Source organism: Barbatula barbatula, assembly GCF_947034865.1.
Source record: "Barbatula barbatula genome assembly, chromosome: 23".
In the NCBI taxonomy this organism is placed as follows: Eukaryota; Metazoa; Chordata; class Actinopteri; order Cypriniformes; family Nemacheilidae; genus Barbatula; species Barbatula barbatula.
In genome coordinates, this window is record NC_136786.1 from 11,182,667 (window position 1) to 11,210,055 (window position 27,389).

At 37.4% G+C, this 27,389-nt stretch overlaps 1 protein-coding gene across 1 annotated transcript in view; it reads right to left on the minus strand.

Moving 5' to 3' along the window:
- Positions 1–27,389, minus strand: part of pou6f2 (POU class 6 homeobox 2) — an 83,793-nt gene that overhangs the window by 50,001 nt on the left and 6,403 nt on the right. Inside the window, exons 2-3 of the mRNA XM_079447616.1 lie at positions 14,968–15,065; positions 10,280–10,502 (exon numbers count right to left, since the gene is read on the minus strand). Of these exons, the coding sequence (XP_079303742.1) occupies positions 10,280–10,502; positions 14,968–15,065 (321 nt within the window). The remainder of the gene's footprint in view (positions 1–10,279; positions 10,503–14,967; positions 15,066–27,389) is intronic.

A 27,389-nucleotide genomic window follows, 5' to 3' on the forward strand; every position in this document is an offset into this window, starting at 1 on the left:
CCCACAAATCTATGTCAGTTCGTGGTATGATTTGTCCACCTAAATGTTTACACAAGCAAGGTGGGCGTACCTGTTAGTACAATTGCTTTGAAACCTGATGTTCCAAATATGATAAGAGGCGTTACATTTCCGTCACACGCTTGCAGTGTTGACCAATCACTACGCATCATAGCACACCTCCCTTTTCAGAGCAATGAGCTTTGTAAAATATCCACACGGTATGTGGAAAATACAGCATTTTTTAACCTTAAATCGTGTATACACATTGCATTAGGTCTAAACGATAATATTTTCCGTGTATATATGTTAATATGACCCTTGAAATATTGGGATTATAACACCTAATCCTACTAAACGTATGTGAAATGTGTTCGCACCTACCCAAAACAACAATTCAGAGTGCAACTATCTTCGATGTACAGTACGGGGGAGAGGGCGCCAGTTCTTTAAATGGGTTTACCATGAAAAGGTTGAGAAAAACTGCCATAGAAGAACTATTCACCAATCTCTTTCTTAACTTTTTATAATCTGAAGAACATCTTTTCGCCACAAAGAACCTTTTGTAAAACATTAAGGTTCTTTGGATGTTGAAGGTTCTTTATGAAACCATTTAGACAAAAAGGGTTCAACTCTGGCATCATGGGGCACCTTTATTTTTAAGAGTGAATACCTCACCTATTTACTTGCACCTTTGCAAAAAAATGACACAATATACCTATAATATATAGTATATAATATATAATATATAATATATAGTGAAAGACGGCCATATTCATGTACCATAGTTTGTAGTCAATGGTGCCATAAAAATTCAATGGAATTTGTATTCAATGATTTCCAAAAACATTGGTATTATCATATTTGTTCATGGTACATGTTTATGGTACTTTCTGTACCTTACAGAGTACAAAGGTTAAAAAACTAAAGACATTGAAAAAAGTAATAAAACTAGACATAAATGAGAAGAAAATAGTTAGTAATAGTCAGGATATTTCACTCGCTCACCCTGCCCCCCACCAGTGTCTAACACTCAGTCCTGTTTGTGAAGAATGTAAGAGTTTACTGTGACGATATCGGCTCTTCTCCTGTGCCTGTGGTCTACTTACCAGCTACATGATCCAACTCTGATGTGCCTGCTGTGTTTTCAGCAAGGAGCCCCCAGGGACCATTACACACCACCCTGCCTTCCTCTGGGGCCTTTTAGGGCCCCTTAACACTTACAGAAGACCCTTGAATCCGAACCCCTTCCCCAGAAAGCACATCTATTAATTAATGTAATTAGGGCCTGAGACGGCAATTAGAAACCGCAGATAGCTTTTAGCCGCCTGTCGCTTCCAAAAAGGCTTGGTTTCAACACCATCTGCCGCATTAGAAATCACCACAAGAGCTTGTGTTTCCTCGAGAGGAGGACCGCTGCCGTTATCTGAGATACAGACCTTCACCCGAGCGAAGGGTCAAATACGAAACCCTCTCACATTTAGGCTTTCCATCTGATATGAAATGACAAATGAAACACTTATCCTGTGTCACTCACTATCGGATCGCGTAGCGATCCTTATTAAAATGCATTTGCAGAGTTTATGGGGTATTGAATTGTACCTGTGGGGACTTAAGCGAAGAGGACGAGAGAAGTTACAGAACGCACCCGTATTAAAACACCAGGTGATGTGTATTGATAGGTTGATTCTTTAGATATTGACTGAAAGGCACGACCGTAATGACGAAGCCAGAATCATGGCGGTTTTATATTGATTTGCTTGTAAGTCGACAATGATAAGCTGCTAGGCTGCTATTGATTGTTTTGGACATTCAATACACTTGTTTTCATTTGTAGATTTCACTGTACTTTATCGACAAAATGAGTCGTAAGTGGGCAGAGCAAAATACCTCCGAACACCTACACCTTATGACTTTCTTTAAAACTTCCCAGTGCGTTTTAACAATGCCGAGCTTCGACTTCTCGGAGGGGTGAAATGCTTTTCCAAAATATGATGTTTTCACTTAAAATGAAATAAAACCATCCCATTTAGGGCTCCAAAATATATTTTGCTTCTATCTCACTTCCATCCACAAATATAAATAATTATTATCATTTTTCATACTCTCCTGTTTCTTCAACACCTTACGTTCTTAGTAAATTGCTAGAAAGTTAAAGCAATAAGTCACAGACACACAGACATTGCACAAACACACCCACAAAAGGATGAAATATGGTTTACGAGGTCCTGTGACAGCGCACAAGCGCACATTGTCAGTGGAGTGTGATAACCCCATTTTCATTCTGTTTTACTCCCATGAAATTACCATTAGCATTACGAGTCATGCAGAACACAGATAGATGTAAAAAACCCTACCCAGTTCATGCAGACAGGAATAACGGTCCCCCTAGATTATCATTTCTTTCTCTTTTTCTCTCTCTCTTCTCCTGCATGCTCTTACTGTAATATTTCATTCACGATGTTTCGTCAGTTCATGCTCCCCTCACTGACCATGTAAATCACTAATCAATTTCCATATTCAGAGTTCAACATCAGAAATCCTGTGAAAAGGTCCTCTTTATGCGGGAAGTTTAATAAGATTTAGGAGTTTGGACTGAAAATTAGTTAAGGAATATGCTGATGGTCTGTGCTGAAGAGCTTGGGTTGGTTTGAACCCATGAAAACATCAAGGGCTTCACACCTTTTAAGGTAATGATCTTGTTTGATAAACACAATTGAGTGACGTGTTTGTTATCTGTCTTTGTGCTGTATTGGACACGGCACGAAAACGGCACAAACATTTTGTTATTATTATAATGTTCTAAACGTAAAACTATTAAGATATTTATGGAACTGAAATCCAATAAAATATTGTCCGAAATATTATTTGAAAAACTAAGTGAAAATGTTGCCTATGCAAATTTAAATAAGCGTAAACTGAGGCACTTAAAGTAACAGAAAATTAAAAAAAGATAAAAATAAATGAAATAAACTTAAAAACTGAATGACTTTAAACTTATATAGAAACAAGAATGAATAAAATATGATTCGATTAATAGGACTAGGTGTTATAATCTCACTATTTCAGCACGGTTGAATTGCCCAATAGGACATTTCCCACGCCTTATAAATGACAGAGGAGGTCTGATGTTTCACTGGGTTCGTCGGGTATAGGCATCCTCTGTGTTCGAGGGATAAATGATTCTAGAAATACATTCTTATAAAATATATACGAATAAATAATAATATGAAAAAAGCACAAAAACTGCTGAAATTTTTTTTATCAAAATAATATTCATATAAATTAATACAAATAATACTCACATAAATTAATGAAAATATATTTGAAAGCTACTTCAATAAAAAACTTTATTCCGTTAAAAACTAAATTGACTTAAACTTAAAAATAAATAAATGAATAAATAAAAATATTACAAAAGCACATTACAAAATGGCTAAAAAAATGTAATTGCCATGGCGACCATCCACAACATCCTGACGGTCGCTTTTGCATGGCAAGCACCTTCCACATTTCCATCAGAAAAAAAAATTTGTTTTGTGTATTATTTCTTATTTTGAGGACTCTTGCTTTTCTCCCACTTGCTCTTTCACCTCATTTATGTCCTTTTTTACACCGGTATGTCCTGAGCACTTTGAGGGATGTATGTTGATCCCTTATTCCAACACCCACCTACTCATTCATTCATTACATATCTGAGTGAGCATGGGTGCAGTTCTGGACTCCGTCAGCGCGTAGCTTTGCTTCAGATGTTGCTCTAGCCTATGCGGGGGCTCGAGGCGGGAGCGAGCGCTAAACGATAGCTTTAATTTAATGCTAGTTTTCAGAGGCTTAAGTTATTTCAGGCCTCTCTGCACCAGTTCTTCATCGCGAGAGAAAACTGCCAGTTTACTCCTTAAAAAAAATTACGGGCACTTCCCAATTATTTGCAGACTGATGCAATTACCATAAAATATGTATCGAACATGGATGAGCGGATGGAAGCTAAATCCCGGCAGAATCACAGACCCATGCTGTATATATAGGCCTGCGCGTCCCGGCTTAGATGGAGTGCACGTGTCTTATTCGTTTCAACCGCGGGAGGGCCGAAGAGATGTGGCCTTCCCGATCGAAACGGACAAAGCCATATCCGATTACCATTATTATTGTCTTTTCCAATCTTCCTTCACACCCGCTCTCTCTGAGGATGTTTCTCTTTTCACAGTTTAAAGAGAATGACAGTGCCACCAGTCATGGAGGACAGAACAGCATGTGGCAGGACAGACAGCTGGTGAAGACTTTCCAAGATGACAAACGCCACCGATGTGTCAAACATTAACAGCTCGATTTTACCTGACACTCGAAGGACATTCCACGCCCTTAACGTTTTACATGAAGGACCGGTGAAGCTGGAACTGCTTTCACATATTGAGATTAAGTCTTCAATAATCATATAGAGAGAAACGATATGTACTGTATGAATACATGCTGATGATGCTAACTATGATAAAAAAGGATAAATAATATGTTGTTTTTCTTTGTTTTATGTGAAAACGCAAAAAGACAACATACAGCTGTGTTACAAACATACAAAGTAAAATATATGTAAACGTTTTTGTTACGACATCAAAGACTGTTACTCAACCGAATCTACATTAAATCTACATCTTCAAAAGAACCAGAACCAGTAAACTGAAAGATATCCTTAAGATTCTCGCAAGTCAAATGTAATTTTTTTCATGTAAGCTACTGCATTAAAGTGGCTTAAGCAATGATATCAAAACGTTATTTTTACATTGTGCAAATGCTGATGTTTATTTTGAATGTGATGTGAATATTTGTATTTGTGTGATGTTTAACCTTTACAACGTTTCGGGGATACGTGTGGGCCAACATCCCTGTGTACGTGTGTGTACATTACGATTTGTGTTATTTTTGTGGCTAACCCGCTGTCACATGCAGTCAACCAGCATCACGCTCACAGGGAAATAAAAGAAAACGGAACAATATCCAAAGAGCATGTGAGATGAGAATCTTTGTCTTTTTCTGGATTGCCTTGAAGAACATGTGGTGTAACCCCCTCACACACATACACAACCTCTCACTCTCAATTACTCCGCTCCTGTCACAACAAATCAATCAAATTACCACTGCTGTCTTTGTGCAGGTGCTGCTAGCGCATTGCTAGTCACATTAGCTTTGAAATGTATGAGGGCTTCAGCAATTTTATCACTCTTATTTATTTAATGTGAGTCTCTCTCTCGCTTTTACAACTACCTCCGACTTAAAACATTAAAGGACAATGCAGAAGGCATAGTGCTAAGGAATACCTAGCTAATCTGAGAGAGGACAGAGTGAAAAGATAAGATCCATTTTTACATTTAATGTCTGAAGGTAGGTAAAAATTGTAGCGATAACAGATCAGATTATTGGTAAAGATCTTGATCCCAAGTTACGTATATATCACCTATATTTCAAATGTCACAAAACAAAAAGGACTGCTACTAAATCTGTGTCTCTTGGATGTTATTGTCCTACAGCTTCTCAATGGTTAACAGAGATGACCTCAAGTTTAGCCGTATTTTACTTATTTGATCAAAAACATACTTTGTATACATTTTCCACTTGAAGTGTGTCTTATGATTTTTAGAAAACCTTTTATGAAACTAACAGAGAACAGACAGTATAGACATTTGAAAAACCTGACTACTGTATAAGTTTATGGACTTTTTTCTTTTCATCTTTTGTTTGTTTGTGTATTGTTACAATGGAAAATTTCAAACTGCTGCTCACCATTTGTATTAACAATGCGTGTCCAATGAAGTATTGTTCATAAAAAGCCTGAAAGTTTTCAATTTGTGTCATATGTAATCAATTAACAAAGACAAAAATCCATCTTTTATACAGTATGTCTATAAGGCATTCTGGAGAGGGTAAAAGGCAGAATCATAAAGTATATATTTTTCTTAAAACAATGATTTATATTAACGCATCTGTAGAAGGCATGCATGTTATTTAAGCTGTCAGGTCTAATACATTTCTATATACTTTCCGTGGTGGATGAACTTCAGGTTTATGCATTAACAATGCTTAACAAAACATTAACATTAACATTTTTCTTTTAAAGATTCTTGAGAGTATCCTTGAGTTTACTAAATTTACATAGTCATGACACCAGTTAAGAAGCAAGATTTTTCCTCACTACTATTATGTTAACTTTTAAAATGTTTACGTCTTGTGGCTGTACATTTAATGCAATTCTATGGTCCATAGGCTTATTTTCAATAACAAATCACCAGATGTCTCCAATAATTTAAAGAAAATGAAAATAAAATCAATAGAGCTTCACTAAGTTTAACTAATAAAAGGTTAATTGGTTAAAATGCTGTAAGGCAAAGTCAAACTTTACCAAGATACATTAATACATTCTTGGTTCAAATCTTTTCAATGACTTATGAATGATCAAAACAATTTCCTGGCGCATAGCTCGCAATGTTTTTATTTATTTATTTTGATAGCACACAAACACATAAATACAGGTAACAATTTATCTCCCTGTCTCTCTCTTCTTCCTCCTTTTATAAACTCATAATGGAGTATCATTTAATGATGTCTACACCGTACACAAACAGTGCACTTCAGCACCACGGACAGCAGATGTTATAAAGTTTATAAAGTGTCTCGATCTTTACCAGCTTGTCGGGAGACTTATAAACTCATAAAACGAATAAAGAGCTGCACCATTAGCTGCGACGGAATTGCTTTCCTTCGGCAAGTATTGACTGTATAACTAAACTTTCTCAAATCAACTTTCGCCTGTGATATTTTTAATACAGCGAGAGTTCGTAGTTACAAACACTTCGCTAACAAATTATGAGCTTTCTATTGTCTAGTAAACTTTATCACCCTTAAGGTCTAAAGTTTCTATTTGAGTCGGCTACTTTCAGTTAGACTGAGTTAGCTGCTTCGAGTTTGCGCGACTGTGTCAGTACTCAATCTAAAGACTTGCCCCGATATGACGGGAGAGCAATTCCTGCGAGACAACAAATGCTCTTTTATTGAGACAAGAGGAGCGGTATTGTGATTAGAGCCAACACGGCTTCTCATTAGCCTACGAGTGCAGGGAAACGCAGGCAATTACTCCTCATCCCCGAGTGCCGTTTTATGTTTCCTGCAAAGAGAATGCACTCCACGATCCCTACCCACCCCCTCGAGCTCATCCCCTACACGCTACACTGCAGGTTCTGATGTGCACCGATCAGGCAGCTTACAATATGAATATGAAAGAGTCCAAGTCTACATTTGTTCTGCATTAACTCAAAGTAGGCTGACAATGTAGCGCTGATCTTTCATTTGCCTTACGTCTCTTTAGGGAAAATAAGGCGTATTACAAGGCTGTTTCCAAAAAGCCTTTACATGGGTCATGAAAAGTCAGTTATTTCATGATCTGACGGTTACCCTTATGTTTTCCGCGAGGCCTGTTTTGAGGGTTTCCGAGATGATGAGCAACCCCGTAGATGTTATTTTCGTTCCGCACCTTATTGAAAGACACTTTGATGTGAGAAGATGTAGATTCTGTCATCTGCTTTGTTATGAGACAGAATACAGATGGAACGCAGAACAGAGGGATTTGTAATTTTCAAAAGAGCGAAATCATATCATTAAGTTTCACATCAACTCCATACAGAATCAAACAATGTTATTTGTGGCACAGAAAACAGACTTTCGCATCACCTTGCGTATGTGCACGTTATAATTTCCAGTGCGTTCTTTATTCTACGACGCTGTGCTCACAGGCAGATGGACAAACAAACAAACATGAGGCTGATTCATATTCTATTCAAGCTACGGCTGGAATCGTACACATGGTGTTCAAGGGGGAATTTACTTTCTTTACTTGACATGTCCAGACATTAATCTTCCTGACAAAATAACAAGCTAGAGCGGCGCCAGGGTTTAAAATGAGCGCCGGGTAACGCAAGCGCTGGCTTTTATTTAGACGACCGTGCCAAACTTTATGAAGCTGCCCCGTCGCCGTGACGACCATTCATCAGTGTTGAGACGCTGTGAGACTTCTGTGTACCAGAAGTGGATGGTGTCATCTTGTCATTTGAAGATGTGAGCATTAACATGTACATGAACTACAGCATTAAAACTGTGTGACTGTATGTATGTGTCATATATGCATTTCCTTGTATGCTTACCTTTTATAAAGAAGGTTGATAGAGAAACCTCAGTAGTGTGAGTACTACAGTAAAAAAAATTAAGTGGTCTGCTTCAGCTAATCCTAACAGATGTGAACATGTGAGCTAAGTTCATTTGAACATATAGTATATGAGCACATGTGTCATTTTTGGTTGCCTCAGGTGGAGATCTTTACAGGTTGTGATTAATCAGGCCTGGGGCTCGACTAAGGCCGTCTGGCAGAAGTGCTGGGACAGCACCTCTCTGTCAATGGAGGGGATGATAGCACAGGATTGGGAGGGATTGTGGGAGTTTGTGATTGGCCATAGGGAGAGCAGACACAGTTATATTATTTAATGTCACATGACGTGTGCCCTAAGAGACCAGAGGTTCTGACTTAACTTTTCTTTTACTTTTTATTAAGTCTGGATGGTCTCTCTGTTTTTGCACCTTAGATAATATGAATATTCAAAATTTGTGCACAAGATGGAAAAATAAAAATTATGTTATGATTTATTCAACTTAATTTAATTCAAAACCTGTATGACTCTTTCTTCTGTGGAACACAAAATAAGACATTTTGAGAAATGTGGTTTTGTGTCCAGACAAGGGAAGTCAATGGGGACCAATGCTGTTTGGTTACCAACATTCCTTAAAATGTCTTCATTTGTGTTCTGCAGGAGAAAGAAAGTCCTTTGAAATGACATGAGGATGACTAAACAATTCAAGAACTGTCCCTTTAAATTCTCAGGGATGTTCTAACAAACCGTGGGGTCCCAAAGTAAAAAAAATCACTTTGTCTCGTTTACTCAACAGCTTAAACACAAGTTAAGTCACAACCTTCTTTGCATCAAATTGTTCAAAAGATTTACATTTAAATTTTAGACATTAAATGAAATATGCAGGCAAAGTGGACTCTTCAATAGGTGCACTTTGAACCCACAGTATTGTACAGAAAAGTTTCTCCTAAATTGAATATCAAACAAATCTGGATTCAGAAATTAGAAACAAAGATCTTTTTCGACATTATTTCTCACAAGGCATAAAAAAATGTAATCAGATGTTAAGGAGAGACAATCAATGTACCATTTGTGTTGGGCCAATGTACTAAAACATATCCAGTAACCTCTTTCTACTTCCAATTTAGAGTTCCAGAAAGGTAGGACAAGCCCCTCAGGCACATTTATTGTGAATAAGATATTCTGAATGGACAGGGGAATTTTTTGAGATATTTATTTTGCCCATGCGAGTGTTTATTAAAAGCCCACCCGTTCTCCGATGCGTGTTGTTATTTATGCATGCTTGTGTCCATTAGAGGCATATTTTCCCTCTTCATCCCACGATTTTAGCCAACCGTCCATCCATCTCTTCACTTTAGGGCAACTTTTTTCTTGCCCATGCATTATTTTAATCTCTGGTCTCCTAGCTCGAAAAGGAAAACGTGCTATTTTACATGCACTCAAATTTATAACCTATCATTTTTTAGTCAGGCATTAGTGAAGGCACCTCATCTAAGATTTATGACAGACGTCTTCCCCCTTCCACCCCTCAATCTAATGGTATAAAGAGACAATGTTTTAAACATTAAAATGAAAACCATTTACAACTATGATCAAAAGAGAACATTTGTGCATTAAAGTTTAAAAGGCAAAGGAGAAGTAGGCTACAGACTCGCGGACAGAGGGAGGAGCAGTAATGGAGATACAGTGGAGAAGACACAAGCGTGCTTGTGAATAATCCTACCGAAAGAAGAAAGAGCCATAAAGTGCTTTTGAGCTTCGTTGCAAAACGTTGACCTGTAATGAACGCGAACTACTTTGCCCGCCTAGATTTTCTCAGCCGTTCTCACTTAAAGCTTGTTTCTTAAACACATGCTGTGTTTGTGTTGGGTAATGGTATCTTGGGACTGCACTACTTTAGCGACTTCCAAAAACAACTGTTGTAACATTAAGTGTCTTGTGTATTGAACACATTTGGACACATTTCTGTAGCTTGTCTGAATTTTTATTATTATTATTATTCAAAAATCAAGAAAAACATTTTCTCTCTCTTATTTTCATATTCAAGAACCGAATAAGGAAACTGGACACTAACACACTGTATCAGAAGGGACTTTTACCTTGCAGGTTCTGTAGGGGGAGCGTCATGATGCCACCAGCAGCTGCGGCTGCCACCAGACTCTGTATGTTGGCAGCAGTGGGTAGAGAAAGAACCAGGCCCTGCTGCCCACCCAGATGCCCACCAGCATTAAAGGGGATCAGAATGGGCTGATTGAGACCCGGAGCTCCTCCAGACATCACTCCACTAACAGCCGATGCCAGCTGCTGAGCCACCAGTAAAGACTGAAAGATAAAACATGAGAATTAACAGAACGTTTAAGAAGGTCTCTTTATTTATATACAAATATCTCTTTAACATACATTTTAAACATGGACAGTACAGCACAGTAAAAAAGCTACTCTTTCTCACAGGGGACCAGTCCATTATTCTTTTGAGTCACTGTTTTGAAGCACCATTACCTCTATATAAAAAAACCATCTGTGATACAGTTTAAAAGATCTACCAGACAGATGTCTCCTCTTTCTCACCAGTCAGCAATTTCTTTCTTTTTCTCCCTCTCTCTCCCGCTCCCTCTCTCTCTCTCTCTCTCTCTCTCTCTCTCTCCCACTCACAAACAGATACATTATCATAACTCGTAATAACATTTATTACAGTTTTTTGGGGTAATCTGGTACTTTGTCTGGGAATCACAGAAAAGAGACTTTCCACTCAGATGTTGTTTCCTCAACGAGTTTGTGAATCTAGAGATGCACCGATATATTGGCAAATAATCAGTTTTGGCCACTAAAGCCACTTTTTTGATAGAAAATGTAAGAAACTATGACCGGTTTGATGTTTAATATTATTAGTCATTATATGAATTAACAGAAAGTTAAGAAATATTCATTTAATCTTCAGAATCAGTATCGGCAGATATCACTCTGCTGACAGTGTAGGTGGAGAAATTTAGTATTGGTGCATCTCTACAAAAAACAAAGAATGGTTTGCTTTAACATGTAAAAAAATCAATGGATTCGTATCTAAATGATTAAATAACATTTCAATTGTTAATCGCAATGAATAATTATATACTTCTGCCTTAGTTGTATGGTAAAGATACATTTTACTAAATATCTCCATGAAATGAGTTATTCCACAAAGTTCAATGTGTTTGGAGGAACATAAGGTATGAAATAATCATTTTCTTTTTTGGGCAAAATATTTAAAAAGTAAAGTAAACCACAAGGTGGCCAACACTGCTGTTGTTGACTTGACATTTTGACATCAGTTTCTAAATCGTGAATGAACTGACATCGCAGAATTGAATAATGAGACAAAATGTTTAAAAAAGGAATAAAGAATGTTTTTAATTCGTTTATATTTGTTGGGATAAAATTGAAGGTTTTAATGTGAAACATTTCCACTGTGAAAAGCTCTGCTGATTCCATTTTTGTTTGGCTTTTTTCATTGCTTTTTTATTTGATTTACAACACACTATTTAATGCCCAAACTAATGAGCCCAAACAACAGTATTTTAAATGAGAAACAAACAAATTTGTCATATAGAAGAAATCTTTTTAACAGAAAATACTACAAGATGCCAATTGTCATTTCACTTTGAACATTGACATAAAGAATGCAACAAAATCAATTAAGCACTCAAAGGATGACAACAAAGACCTCTGACAAACCAGCGTGACATGTGCTTAATCTTGCTGTTTTAAGTGTGCACGATGTTGGGTTATTGAGGCACAAAACCACTGTCTGCCAGCATTTCATCTTAGTCTCAAATTGAATGTCATTGTATTACTTTGTTATGCCTTTTAATGTAGATTTTAATTATAGATGTATTCTGGAAGATCTGAGAATATACACGTCAAATTTAAGATTTATCAAAAGTTTAACAATCCAATATACCCATAAACATGTTGTTTGTTATAATGGAACATACATTTTTAAGTGTTGCTATAATGTACAAATACATTTTTGAGTCACTGTATATCTGTTTTTATCCAGCATTCCTTGCACAAAGGATCAATAGTTCTTATTTCGCTTTTTGTTTTTGTGTTTTATGCCGTATAAAATGGAGAACCAGTTAAACGGCTTGTGTCCAGCAGGATCCCTGTGCTAGGAATCATGGGAGTCCATATACCCATTGACTCAGCATGAAAACCTGTTGTCCTCTCTAACTCTATCTCGCTCTCCTTTTCGTGTTAGATTCACTAATGGCTCACACCGTTTTCCCATCAGCCCTCTCTCTAAGCGACAAGGCAACCGACAAACTGATCTGAAACCCCGGCGTGTCTGTGAAATGGGATCCCCCAGGATCAAAACACACTTTTAAATGGCTGAACAACTCTTCACTCACAATACCCTTGAGCGGTTTAAGTCACGCCAGCACCTCGCTGCTCCTTAAATGGCCATTTCCATAAAACAAATACACTTTTCAATGACATTAAGGGGATATTTGGCATAAAAACACAAATTACTTTTACAGAATGAAAAGAATAAAGATAAAGATTCATAAAGATCTTGTATTTTCTCTTGTAACAGCTTATATTTTTCTGCAAGAATCCACAAAACGGTAAAAATAACTTATCAATATATACAGTATGTATATACTGTATATGTATATATATAGCATACATACAATAGCATTGAATAATTTGAATTACTGAATAATTTGCAGTGTTACTATGATGATTATATATTATTAAAGCTATGATCATGGTTTTAAAAAATAGAAAACATATGCTGCTTAAGGGATAGACTCCCCCGGTCTATATTTTGTCGTTGAACACAAAAATATATATTTAGACGAATATTTGTATACAAACAGTTATGGGGCACTATTGACTTCCATACTACGACAAAAATATCTATGGCAGTCAATGGTGCCCCACAACTATTTATTCTTCAAAATATGTTTTTTGTGTGTGCGTTTAACAGAACAAATCTTTTTTTAAAGATTTAGATCATCTTGAGGGTGATTTTTGGGTAAATTATCCTATTAATGAAAATGTTAAAAAAAACATTGTAACGGCATCCACAAAAAGATACTGAAGCAAAACCTTCACTTACATTTCCAAAGATACACAAAAATGATATGTCTGTTGTAATCCAATTACATCCAATGTGTAAAAGTAAAAAAGAAAATAATTATTCAAGTTAAAATATGAAACAATCCCAAAACCAAATCTCACACAGTCAACACTAAATGTACATGTGCTCAAGAACACGAAGTATAACTCCAAAGCAACATGCTGTCCCTTCTTGATCTGGCTTCCATTTTCCCAAACCCTCAATCCCTCTTTCTAATAAGAAGAACAGATCGGCCCAGCGGAGGAAGCACTGAAAGATTACGTCTAATCAGACTGATAGTGGTGTGAAGCCAGAGGCCCAGAAAAGAGTTGGACCCATGTTGGGCTAACTGCCCTCTTACTGATCCGGGTCTGTAATGGCAGTGCACACAATATCCGTCTCTAGAGTGAGAATCCATCAAAACATATTGATCCAGAAACAAGGGAATTGGCCGTGGCATAGGGAAAGAGCAGTGTGGCTGAAAAGTGTTTGTTTCTATGGGACTGTCCTGACAGCGTTCATCTATTAAGGCAGAGCTCAAGGGAACGAGAAGACAGGAGTTTAGACATTGCTGCTGCATGTTGGACTGGATATGGCGACAGACAATGATCATTCTCCTTCTTCTGAAAGAGCTTGTTTGTTCGGATAGTCTTAGAAAAAGACCACGATTGGTTGTGTGTGTGCTTGCATTGTTTGATCATTTGATCATGATCATTTCTAATGTGAACTTGAACAGTGTGCTCTTAAATTATCACTGCAAACTGTTTTACTTGTGTAACTAGATGCGTTTCATAATGTAACAGCCTTTTCAAAGAGAAATGTAGGCAGACTGAATGCGCGTAAAACAATGTCTGGGTGGCTGTTCGCTATCGGTCAGAAACGTCCAAAAGCCTACGATGCAGTCGTGGCCTAGTGGTTAGAGAGTCGGACTCATGACCACAAAGTTGCCAGCTCAATTCTCAGGGCCGGCAGGTAGCGACTGAGGTGCCCTTGAGCAAGCCAGCTTACCCCCACTTACTCCCCGGGCACTGTAGTGATAGCTGCCCACTCACGACTGGCTGTGTGTGTTCACTACTCTCTGGATGGGTTAAATGCAGAGGTCACATTTCAGGTATGTTTCACCATCACTGACATATAGGTCACTTTCACTTTCATGCTTAAGTGGCATCAGCAGAAAATAATTTGAGAGAAACAGATTATATAAACAACTTTGTAAAATCTGTGAAGCAATTACAATTTTTTATTAATTAATTACATTATGTGGCGATTAATTCGATTAATCACAAATTTAGCTGAGAAATTCCCCCTAAAAGATCAATTATTTAAAGAATTTATTACACAAACTTTTGGACCATGATGTTGAGTAAATGATTAATGCATTTTGAGTAAACTACACCTATATACCTGATCCTTTTTAAATGAAATAATAGTCTAAATAAGAAAATTACCTGGAACGTGCGGGTAGCGAATGCCATTTGTTGTCTTTTGAAGGTAAAAAAGTGTGAATGTGTGTACAGGTGTAGCTTTCAACGTGGGCGCTAAATGCTTATTTGAGAATGCAAAACAGTGAATTTTAGGGATAGGTTTAGGAGTGTTGTTAGGGGTAAGGGATAGAAAATACCAGGTCAGTATAAAACAATAGAAATCTAAGACACTCAAAATCGTGTGTGTGCTTTTGATCCTCACCTGTGGCCCAACAGGGTATGTGGGGTGAGTCTGACCCATATGACCATGTTCTGTTGGACTGCTGCTTGCATCAGACTGAACTGATCCACCTCGCCCACCTGAGAGAGAGAGAGAGAGAGAGAGAGAGAGAGAGAGAGATTTATTAATTCTTCAAGCCGTCCATTCTAAAAATTGCCTCATACAATACAAACGTGAACCATTTCCTGCTTTTCCCTCCTGTAGCAGCGCACACAAACACAGAGACAGCATCACGCTGTGAAAGCAGTGAGCCCTCAGTAGGGTGCTGTGTAACTGCCACAGTAAAGTGTTCCAGCAATAAGAATCTGCGCACCATACGTCCTCTGTTAAACACACATCAGCGGTGTGTGGAGACGCACCAGATTGTCTCCTTAATGCAGAGACCGCACATCAATTTACATGCCCGATCCCTCCGCCGATGTGTCAACATGCTTAAACACACATACACAGGGCTGACATGAGATATCGCTCCACAACATACAGTACAGTAGAGACCACACACCGGCACACACACACACACACACACACACAGTGTAAACAACAGAGTGCCAAGTGGAGACATTTCTGTGACTAGGAAGTCTAGGAAGGCTATGAGTGGCAAAAGTGCGAGTCTAGGAAGGCTATGAGTGGCAAAAAGAGCATTTTGTGTTGCAGTGAGTGATTTTTGAGAATCAAAAATGAGCAATTGAACATTGAAATTAACACCAAAACACCCAAAAATATTTTTTTGTAAATATTGGGTAGATGAGTGTGTGTTAATTTTTTTTTGTTCCTGGCCCTACATGTGTAAATAAGAAAAACAATGTAGAATCAGGGTGATCCATTTTAAAGTAAGTGTTTGTTATTTTGAGGGCGGAGCTATGAAGGCGGATGTGCTTTAGAGCAGTGATGTTTGCCTATCCACTACTGATATCCGCGTTTTTTGGAAATCGCTTCTTACATCTTTAACATTTGGACCTAGAGAGACACACTTGTTATTTCTCTGCATAAATATAATGAATAATGGTATACCTTTTTGTGTCCTTGAAAAGAAAGGGGTTAATATTAGGGGTGGGACGAGACAATTATCCCACGAGACGAGACACGAGAACAAGGCGAGTTTACACACAGATGATACGTTTATATCTCCTATACGGCAGTAGAGGCGCCGCAACTAAAACGATAAGTTTATAATCCCCACCCACATTGAAGTGGTACTAAACTGCTATGGAAAAGCAGAGTGAACCGAAGTGAAGTGAGTTGTACCTGAGTCGTGCTAAACCCGATGGTACCATGCAGTGGAAAAGCACCATATGTATCGGAGAGGTGATTAAATAACGCAACAAGAGCAAAACTTTTCACACTCACAATTTGATCATGTAAATTACCTTAAAAAAGACTCATTATTATTGACATAAAATACCTACTGCTTGGACCACTTTTAACAACTTTGAAAGAGTCTACAGCTGGTGACAGAATAGCTTGTGACAGCTGTTAAACAATAGCTTCATTGAAATCTGCTATACGTAAAACTCAAGCAGCAATTGCTATTAGGGTCTCTTAAACCTACGGGTAAGATCTACTACTTTCCCCGGTTGCCGCTAAAGAAAAAACAATGGATAGTAATATTTCCAATTCAAGCTATTGCTATTAACAAAGTGGAAAACCAGACGCATGTAATGTTTTTTTTCATATACAATGTTATGCTCTCCAAACAATGAACTTTATCATATTAACAACCAATTCAACCTCATTTTAAATGTGCTGTATTAAATGTAAGTCATATTTATTATTTTCATTGCAAAGACCTAATTTCTGTGTAAGGCAAATGTTTTTAAATAGTGTACCGTGAAAACTTACTTTCAATAATTGTGTGACAGCTGTTAAACATATTTTTCACTGTTTCTGATCTTACACTCGTAACATTTAACAGCGGAGAATATGTGATGACCAAAAAAAGCATCTGACTTTAATGGTTCTTGTCTGATATGGGCTTCTCTGTGGATCACCATGGTAACATATTCTAGTTGTTCACCAGAGATCACTAGAGGGTAAAAACCTGCCTCCCTGGCCCTAATCTTCCCCACACATGCCGATCAAATCTAATAAAAGAATATATAATCAGACTACACGGCACACTTATGAAGAACATCTGCTGATGAGCGTTCACCTGAGGAACCTTTATATCCACTGCTGTTTGACTTCTATGTGCACTTGTAAACACAACACTTCTAATTAGTTAGTTTTAGTTCCCGGCGAACGTCTGAGCAAACATAAATCTTGCTTGAGAGGACAATCGAACCAGGGAAATAAAGTCAATAGAAAATTCGTCTTACAGTACAAGACTCAAAAATAAAATGATGTAATAGAGGGTTTGAGCCCTTACAAAACAAAAATCCATGGGAATATACAGTGCCCTCCACTATTGTTGGCACCCTTGGTAAATATGAGCAAAGAAGGCTTGAAAAATGAACCTTTTGATCTTTTATTCCAAAAATCTACAATGTTCCAACATTTCTTTATGGTAAAATAATTTGAAGTGGGGGAAATATCACAATATGAAAAAAAAAATTCTCTCATACACCCTGGTCACAATTATTGGATCCCTTGTATTTCAAACTTTCAACAACCTCCATTTGCATGAAAAACTACTTTTATTTTATGTCTGACGAGGTTTGAGAATATATGGAAAGTCACCCGAGTCCATTCCTTCATACAGAATCTCTTAAAATGCTTCAAATGTGGGTGCTCTCTTATCTTCAGTTCATCCCACTCAATATCTATAGTGTTCAGATCAGAGCGCTGGGATGGCTGTGGCAGGATCTTGATTTTGCGTTCAGTGACACATTTTATGTTGATTTTGATGTTTATTTTGAACCATTGTGCTGATGGAAGATCTAACCACGGCCCATTATAATATTTCTAGCAGAGCAAGTCAGGATTTTATATAAAACATAATGCCGTGTATCTGAACCAGACCCCTGCAATAAAAGTAGGTTCACAACAATAAAGATCTGATGACATATATAGGACACAGGGCGTTTTTTATCCCCGTGTGTACCAAACCTATCTTGTGTTATTGCTGCCAAAAAAAAAATTTTTCATTTCATTTGTTTTTGCACGAGAGCAGAAGATTTGTTTCTTGAACCTGTCCCAAACAACTTGTGGTGATGGAGGTGCAGTTTTCCTTTATTTTTGTTAAATGCTTTCTGACCCCAATATTCAACTGATTACTACAATTCTCCATCTGTGCTCTTTGAAGAGTCTTTGGCCACTCAAATTCTTCTTCTTGCTTTGGATTACGACAATATTGACACACATCCTGTTTGAGCAGGTTTCAACATCTCCAGTCCATTAAAAGTGCTTGATCATTGCCCTGATGTTGGAAATGAGACTCATTTATTGTTTTAACTATTTCCTTAAAGCCGTTTTGTGTAGCTCAACAGACTTTTTTTGCTCATCAGAACTGTATTCTTTGGTTTTTGGTTATTTCTTATGATCTTAGGTTACTAATATTTATTCTCCTCTGCAACAAGAAGACATGACTTTACAACATCATGTTTCTGCAATATTTCTGCAACTCTGTAATATTTCATGAAAAAATAAGAATTGTCATTTGTTATTTCACTGGGACTTTAAGACATGTTGATTTAGAACTGCTTTTGCAGTAAGAATGTTAAACTGACAAAGCATATGATTCAAAATCAAAAAGTAAAACAATGAAAGTTTCACAATAGCACCAGTATTGTTAGACAATCATATATTATAAGTGTTGTTTTGTCTTGTACAGTATATGATGTTTTAGAAGAGCGACAGCTAACTAGGACCTAATGAACATCCGCAATGCCTTGTTCTCCTCAAAGTTTGTCAAATGACAAACATCAGAGAAAAATCTCCCGTGTTGGCTTTCATAATGTTGTACACAAGCTCAATATCAAAAATGAAAACAAAGCCGAATCCCCTTCTAATCAAAGGAATCACTGCACTGTATAATTGATGAGCAGCATTGCATTGACAGGGCACATGACAGTATCATATATAAATCATGCTTTTTTCACGCAATGATGCGTTTGGTGCAGTTGTGAATAATATATCGCCTCTATGAATAAAACTGCTAATCTCAGCCTATCGAACCACACGCGCCTTTTAATGGATGAGAGGGGAACGCTTGATCCCCTTGCAAATAACTGTAAAGTTAACACGTTTTAGTTGAATGAGGGGTGGGATCGATAATGAATAAATGTACGGGCCCCTCATCTCTTGGGGGTCCTGTTTGTTTTCCTCTCTGCAATGAAATTAAAAAGCTGAAGGAGGAGTTGATGGGAGGGGGTGATAGGGATTATCAAAAGCGATTCAACCCCATTACCCAATCTCATTCTCCGGTAAAACCGTTTATTAAAACAGCCTGCGCTTTAAGTGGATTAGTTTATGAGTGCGGAGGATATCAATGTCTAAAGCACTGATTCAGACACAGATTCTCCTTCTTCAACCAAACTAAAGGGCATGTTTAGTAGCGGCCGAACTTCTTGCACTAGTTATTGTTTTGGTTTAAAGGCCTGAGGGTGTTTCACAGACAAAAGAAAAATCGCACATTCTCAAGGTTGAAAGATTTATAGTCCTCAATATCCCTAAGAAACCACTTATCAAACCTCTCTGCTCCATTACCGACACTCAGACTCGCTCACTTATTCATAAAGTTATCGATAATTGAGTATATTTGTGAAAGTTTCGCACATCCTCCCGTAAGGATGGACTAGTGCATACGCTGAAAGAATGTATTAACATTCTATACGAGAATGTATTAACAACTAGTCTCACTGACTAGCGATCAGTTAGGACTAATACGTATTACTTTTCAGATTTCAATTATACCATTCTACCTTTTCATGTAACTGATTTATAGAAGTTGTGAGCATCTTGAAGAAAAAAGTATATATGACTCACTTGTAAGATTAGTCTAAGCGTATTATGCAACTGATCCCTGGTCTGATGGCGTTTTAACATCCTCAATCTGGCAGCACTATCAACAGCAGTTTAAACGCACCGCAGACCTTGACGAAACCTTCGCCACTGATGTCTGGATATGCCAGCTTTGATAAAGCAGCAAAGACACCTCGAGATCAGATCTCAAAACTCTTGAGTAGGACTAAATAACTTTGAATGGTACCATAAAATATGTGAAGGCCATATACAGCATATATATTTTGCATGGTCATATTTCCTAACAGCTTGAAGAGTAGGAACTGCTCTTTATAGGTCGCGAGACAAACGTTTTGTTTTAGAATGTATAGCTTTTTAAATTCTTGTCAACCAATTATTTATAAAGTTATAAGTTATTTATTTATGAAAGAAATGATCAAAATAACTTTCCCCATTTGATTATTTAAAGGGACAGACTCTTTCCTTCAGAAGTCGAACATATTTTTTCATACGACCCTGTGAAAAGGAATAGTGACTGGGAAAATAGTGGCTGTGGCTTGCGATTTATACTATAAATTGATTGGATGTATAAAATAATTTGTTGAATTTTGAAATAGAACTGGCAGGAGACTGATAGCTGGTGGGCAGGAGTTACTGTATAAGATGCTCTGCCGAAATCAGCGAACGGATGTTATCAAAGAAGGATCGCCAGTTTACAGGTTTTGATATGAAGAATATGGGGGCACACAAGTTTTAAAAAACATCTGTAAAAAATAAGAATTGTATTTTTTATGGGAAAAAATTCTGTCAAATGGAAAAAATGACCCCCAGAAATGACCCAGGCCAATTTTGTTTTGGCCGTCGTCGTCAAACAACTCTGCATTAAACCTCCACCTCACTATATCGACATGCCTAAATGAAACCGTCATTGTCAAGAGCTCAGACAGGGGTTGGCTTTCCCCCACAGCCATTTATGAATCAATTTCTCTCTACACAAAAGAGGCGCTTTAACACTTTGGTTATTTGAAAGGAAAAACATTATGTCATAACTTTAGTGAAATATGCTCTTTCAGGCTATTCAGAAGCGTCAGACCCCCGCATCACTCCCTGATCTTAAACAGCCCTGTCCACGCGTGTGCGTTCGATTGTGACATTTCATCTATTTACCATCTCGCTCACTACCACGCAGTTAATCCATTCTGAATTACAAAGCACACAGTAAGCGTCGCACCTCCTTTTGTGCCGTTTAAAATGTATGATGACTAAAACGTAAAAATGTGTTTATTTGTATCGGTATCGAGCGCATGATATTATCTGTGTTATCTATTCATCCAACCTATTCAACTGAAAGACCTGTTTAGTGCTGTATTGATCTTAGCCGTTCATGTCTAATGCGGCTACTGTAAATAAAAATCATTAAGGTGACCTCTTTGAAAGACATTTAACTGTACTGGCACCAATCGTATGATTTGGTTCAAAATTTTGCTCAGGGCACACAACACACTTTTATTTTTAAGTACAATTGATGTGTTGTTGACTACTAGAACGATTACAGATACAACTCATGCAAGACAATATATTGAATGGGTCCTACAGAGAGTTTAAAATGTAAAGTCCCGGCCACATGACCGACAGGTCACATTTAACACAAGTTTAAAGCCTGTCAATAATCAACCAATTGTGTCCAGATCATTAGGTTATTGATTTTGTTAATGTGGCTGTTGGAACAAAGGGGATTAATAAAACAGACTTAAGGCTTTGATTCCATTAAAATGAAACGCTGCACGGCTGCTTTTCCATGCATGCTTTTGTCATGACACTCAACAAGTGTTTTAATCTGTCTGCATACAAAAATCTAAATACACTGTGCAGTGTAAATGGTGAAATTTAGTAGAGGGAAATCCAAGTATGACTTCTAGTAAAAATGCATATATTTGCATTTTGAACTTTGAAACGATATCATTTTTGAACATATGAAGCTTTCAAACTTTAACTAGATTTTAAATCTCTTCTCCATTTTTCAATAATTCCATATTAATAAAAGGATTAAATAAAATAAATTTTTGTAAAAAAACATATAAAACTAAATGCAATGTACTGAAAGTCTGTGATATGTGGTTATCTTGTTCATTTTTTTACTTGTTCTTAATAAGAATAACAAGCATATAGGCCTAAAATTCCTCAGATGGGAAAACAAGCCGACAGCGGAAAAATGTACCCGTCTACTCTAATTATTGTTAGTCATTTAATATAACGTTGGTATTTTAATACCTTATGTAAGTAATGATGACAAATTCTGTGGCTCACCAGATTTGAAACATTTAAATATGGTGATGTGCGCCGAGCATAAGCAGCGATCCGGGCATCCGGTGTGCAAACTTAAAATATTTCAACTAGCTAGCGATCTGAGTGAACAAAGATTTGGGAACAGATTCAAATGATTTTTCATATTATATTATAAAAACATTACAGATGAAGTAAAGAAGTGTTGAATAAGACGTGACAACTCTAAGGTCTTCTGTAGCGATAACTTTACCCTGTGGTGACGCAGTTTTTATTCTTATGAAAAATATTAATATTCAAATAACATTTTTAATTTCGAATAGTTATTGCGGATCGAACATTCAAACATTCATGCACATCCCTACTTTACACAGACGATTTAAAGATGCAGTTCACCCCAAAATGTAAATTGTGTCATCATTTACTCACCCTTTGGATATTTCAAACATGTATAACTTTCTTTCTTCCGCAGAACAAAAATATATTTTGAAAAATGTTGGTAACAGAAAACAGTTGGTCACTATTGACTTGCATTGGTTTGGTGAAGTTAATGGATGTAAACATGAGCGGTATGCTGTATAACATGTAAACATCAAAAGTACACTTCTTTTACCAAATGTTCGCCATGAACACATTGAAAGGGAAGGTTCAGCCAAAAATGTAATGTTTGTCATGCTTTATTCACCCTGACATTGTATAAAATCTGTATATGACGATTTCTTCTTTGGCTCAGGCTCAAAAGAACACATTTTGAGAAACGTCTCTGTGGTTTTGTGTCCATGTACGGAAGTCAATGTTGCTTGATTACCAACATTGTTTCAAATATCTTCATTTGTGTTCTACAGAAAGAAAGTCATGACAAGAGGGTGAATAAATGATGAAAGATTTATAATTGTTGTTCGAACTATCCCCGTAACTATAATTGAAACAGGAATCTCCTCTTTCCACAAAGAGTTCAATAGAAACATCCTTCAGATCCTCAGTATCTGCCTTCACAGGAGAAGAAAGTTTGTTCAAACTGCTATTTCTTTCTTTTTACAAAATCTAAAATACACAAACACGGGGCTGGATCAATCCCGCCAAGTACGCCGGAGGGGGAGAACCCGAGGTGAAGACAAAAGTGGTAAAGGAAAGAAGAAATAAGAAAACAGAATTAAAGCAGAGGGCAGAGGAAAGGGCATTTATGTTATTAAAGAGTGATAGAAACTCACAGAACCCATCTGTGAGAGAGGACATATAAAAAGGCAAAGGAAACCCCGAAAAAAGAAGGATGGGGTGTTGATTTTGCGTGATCTGAACATTAACGCACAAACGGGCACATCTGTTGAAGGCACTGTCCTCGGGCAATGTCAACTCGATTACCGCAGGGTTGAAAGAGACAAAGATTCAGCCACATGACTCTTCATCCTTTTAGGCCCATCTGCAAAGCCAGGATCTGAGGCCAAACCTGCCTGAAGAAAATCAAACCCTTTTAAAGCAAAGGCGGAACACGCCAGGGTCGCCATGCTTTTCACAGACGGCGAGCTCTTCCTAAATTACCTTAAGCATATTTGTGGCAAATGGGATTCCGCCTTCTGACCTCAGAGATCGTCTCACATATTTCTGTTTTTGTGAGGCGTCTCCTTTGAATGTGTCCTGCTCTTTTATCTATATGTTCGGCTCTAAAAATGGATACTGATGGTAACGTGCTCATACTGGGGCAACAAAATCAGGAACAAATATGTCTTTACTTGACAGTTTAGTCCAGTTCTTTAAGAGTTGAATAGTTTTGAGGGCGTTGAGAATGTGCCTGAAAGGAATGTATTTTTTTAGCTAAAGCATTTGTAAAAGGGATACATCTATCTCACCAAAACTTCTCAACTGTTCCAGTATAACTTATTTTATGACCATGTATTTTTTGTTATAATAATTATATCTGTTAAATTCTATTCTAGGCAGTGTTCCCTATAAAATAGACACATTTCAAGCTTCCAAGCTTTAAAAACATCTCCAAAATACACATATATCCACCTTGACTCTTAACAAATTGTGTTAACTACTTCAGAATCAGTGAATGTCTGTATATAATTGTGTGTGTCAATTGGGTAAAAACGCATGTCATAGAATTATATAGTCACTGTTGGACAAAGATCAAATATGCAGAAAGATCAAATATGCAGAAGATGCTGAAAAAACAGCCTTTTCTGTATACCAGTAGACAGTTTAGTGGCTCAAGACAAACAAGAAACATAAAACTGTCACTGTCCAGGTAACAAAACAGTAATGAGAACTAAATGTAGGTAAACTTTGAACTAGGTTATTTATATACAGGTACATTCAGTTATTTTTGTGTTGTGGCCCATTATTTGTCAATTTTTTTTAGAACAGTAGAAAAGCCGAGACCATTCAAATTTTTCATTCATTCATCATTTCTAGATGAATTGTGGCCATTCCAGTCAAGCGTCTGTTGAATTTTAACAAAATCAGACCTCAGGAGTGACATCAAGTCATCCAACAGCAATTTGAAAGACTGACAGCATGACAAGAATAAATAAAAATATGCAGTATACAGTGTGTAGAAACGTAGGAGGAGCTTACAGGAGCCTGTGGGTGTAACATCAAGATCTCTGTGGATGGTGTTAGGAACACGCCAGATGTCCACATGTCACAGTCAGCACATCGCCCACTGACCCTAAGGCCGTGGTCACACTCCAACAACCTATTTCTCAGACCGCACACACATCTACGCGCTATCAGCCTATTGCGAAGAAGACAGGCTACAACAAACGCCCTTCTGTTTTCTTCACCGAAGTTTTAGGTACACAGCAAGGTAAAACAGTGGATGCCTTCTACAGAAGCATAACTACAGACTGCGTTTAAAAAACAAATCAAGACAGGGACATCTAAATAAATACCCTATAAGTTCAGCAATTCAGATTGTATTCAATTTGCTGTCACACCTCTTTCCATCTCCGTCTGGCCAACATTCATTTGCTGTGTGCATACGACTCTCTCATCTCATTCCTTGCAGGCATCGCTTTCTTTCCCAGGTCACTCGGCAGCATCAATAGACATCATCATAAACACAAGCAATCGCAGCGGGAGCACGGCGAAGCCGCCACGTCGCGTCTCTCCCATTCCCCCACGCAAGGTCATTCTAGAACCTGTATTACCACAAAATGAAGGTCGAGGGGGAAATCTGCTGCTTTGAAGCCAAGGAAGCTCCATCCCTCCAAGAAAAAGTGATATTATCAGTTTGAGCTCCGCATCCTAAATTTGACAGGAATGATTTGTGAAAAAAACCTACATTATAACTTCTGTGGATTGCCTGGATGCCGAACTCACGCACACACCGGCCTTCCCCGCACCCCCTCATATGCACACAAACCGTACACAGTCTCACATCTTCTCAATCTTTGGTTTCAAAGGAAGCGTATAAGGTAGAAGGACAGGGGGTTATGCATTAGTACTGGTCAGTGCTCAAAGAGACTTCATCATAAATAATAAAGGGGCTGTGAAGGACATCCAGAGTCTAGTTACCAGCTACGCTGCACCTCACATCGCGGCAGACGAACACAATATTGTCATTTCTCATTCGGCGATGACCACCCTTCTGCCCATACGATTAACTGACGGCTTCAATTATCCCACCAGATGGAAGCAACATCCAGAGTGATGGCCAGTCTGTTTATTTTAGGAAGGTTTGCGAGGAACGTTTGGAATTCTTTAATACATGGGAGAAGAGGTCTTGCTTCACTTTATTATGTGGAATATTAAAGGAAATAGGATATGTCTACTGTTTCAAGGGAATGTGAACCATTCCTTCTTTCTTTTTAATTTATTTTTGGGCTTTCTATTGATGGTAAGAGCAGAAAGGAAATAAATAAGAAGGCACAGAAAAGGACCCGAGCTGGACTCAAACTCATATACTGTATAATGTTGTACACGCACATGCAGTGCACACTATGCCACATTTATAAATTGCTTCTTTAAAAGCAATGCTTAGATTATATAAAAAACATAACTATTAATATTATTGTTAAGAATATCTTGAAAATATTTATGCAAAATATGAACTATAGCAAGGTTTTAACTAGTATATAACTATATAAATAGTTAGAAATAAATTATGGGCTGTCACTTTAAGATTTTTACAACCCGTTATCGCAGCCAAAATGATTAACTAAAGCAAGACCTATCAATGAAACATCTATAGTATTTTTAAATACATTAAATACATTTATATTTGTACATTTTAAATATCATATCTCAGATCTTCATATCTTTATAAATTTGTTTGTTTTCATTTTTTTTGGCAAATTAATCTCAATAGAGCGATTGTCACCATTGTAGCCCTTAGGGCATTGAATTATTTACAATATTATCATATGTGTAGTATGAACATGATATCATTAATCAAAGTTATTGATATTATGGTTCCAGTCAATTAGATATATTGTTACACCCCATAAATACATCAAAATACTATAGTTAAAAACTAATTTAATTTATTAGTTTCACTGTATCTGTTGTGACTAACAAACAATGTGACAGTGTGTTTATTAGCATTTAAAGTGATAGTAAAAATGAAACTTCTGCCATCATTTACTCACCCTCTTGTCATTTCAAACCTGTATGACTTTCTTCTGCAAGATATTTTCAAGGATGTTTGTAACCAAACAGCACCCACTAACTTGCATTGGTTTTGCCTCTATACAATAGAAGTGAATGGGTGCCGTCACTGTTCAGTTACTTTTATTTGTGTTCTGCAGAAGAAAGAACTTAATACAACTTTCAAATGACGACAGTAAATGGTGACAGAAGTTTCATTTTGGGATGAAATTTGGATGATCCCTTTAACACTGGCTTCAAATACAGTACAATCTGAACCAATCAGAATTTGGAGTCCTCCTTTTCAAAATGAATTAGTTTTAACTAGACCTTTGAAACTGTATCTTTAAGAAGCAGTTTAGAGCTACTTGTGGAAAACCCAAAAATATCTGCGATAACAGTCCTCTATTCTATTGAGCAGAAGATGCCTTCCATTATAAACTTGAGACGGAAGTGCCAATTAATTTCTCTTGTCCTCACTGACCCAAATGGCAGCCTGTATCTAAAACAAAAGCGGACCCAATACTGCTCCTTCCCAACCTTTGCCGCCCCCCTGCTCGAATAGCATCTTATCTGTAGCCGCTGGCGGTACAGACGCATTAGCGAGTGGATTACACATGCTTGGTAGGCAT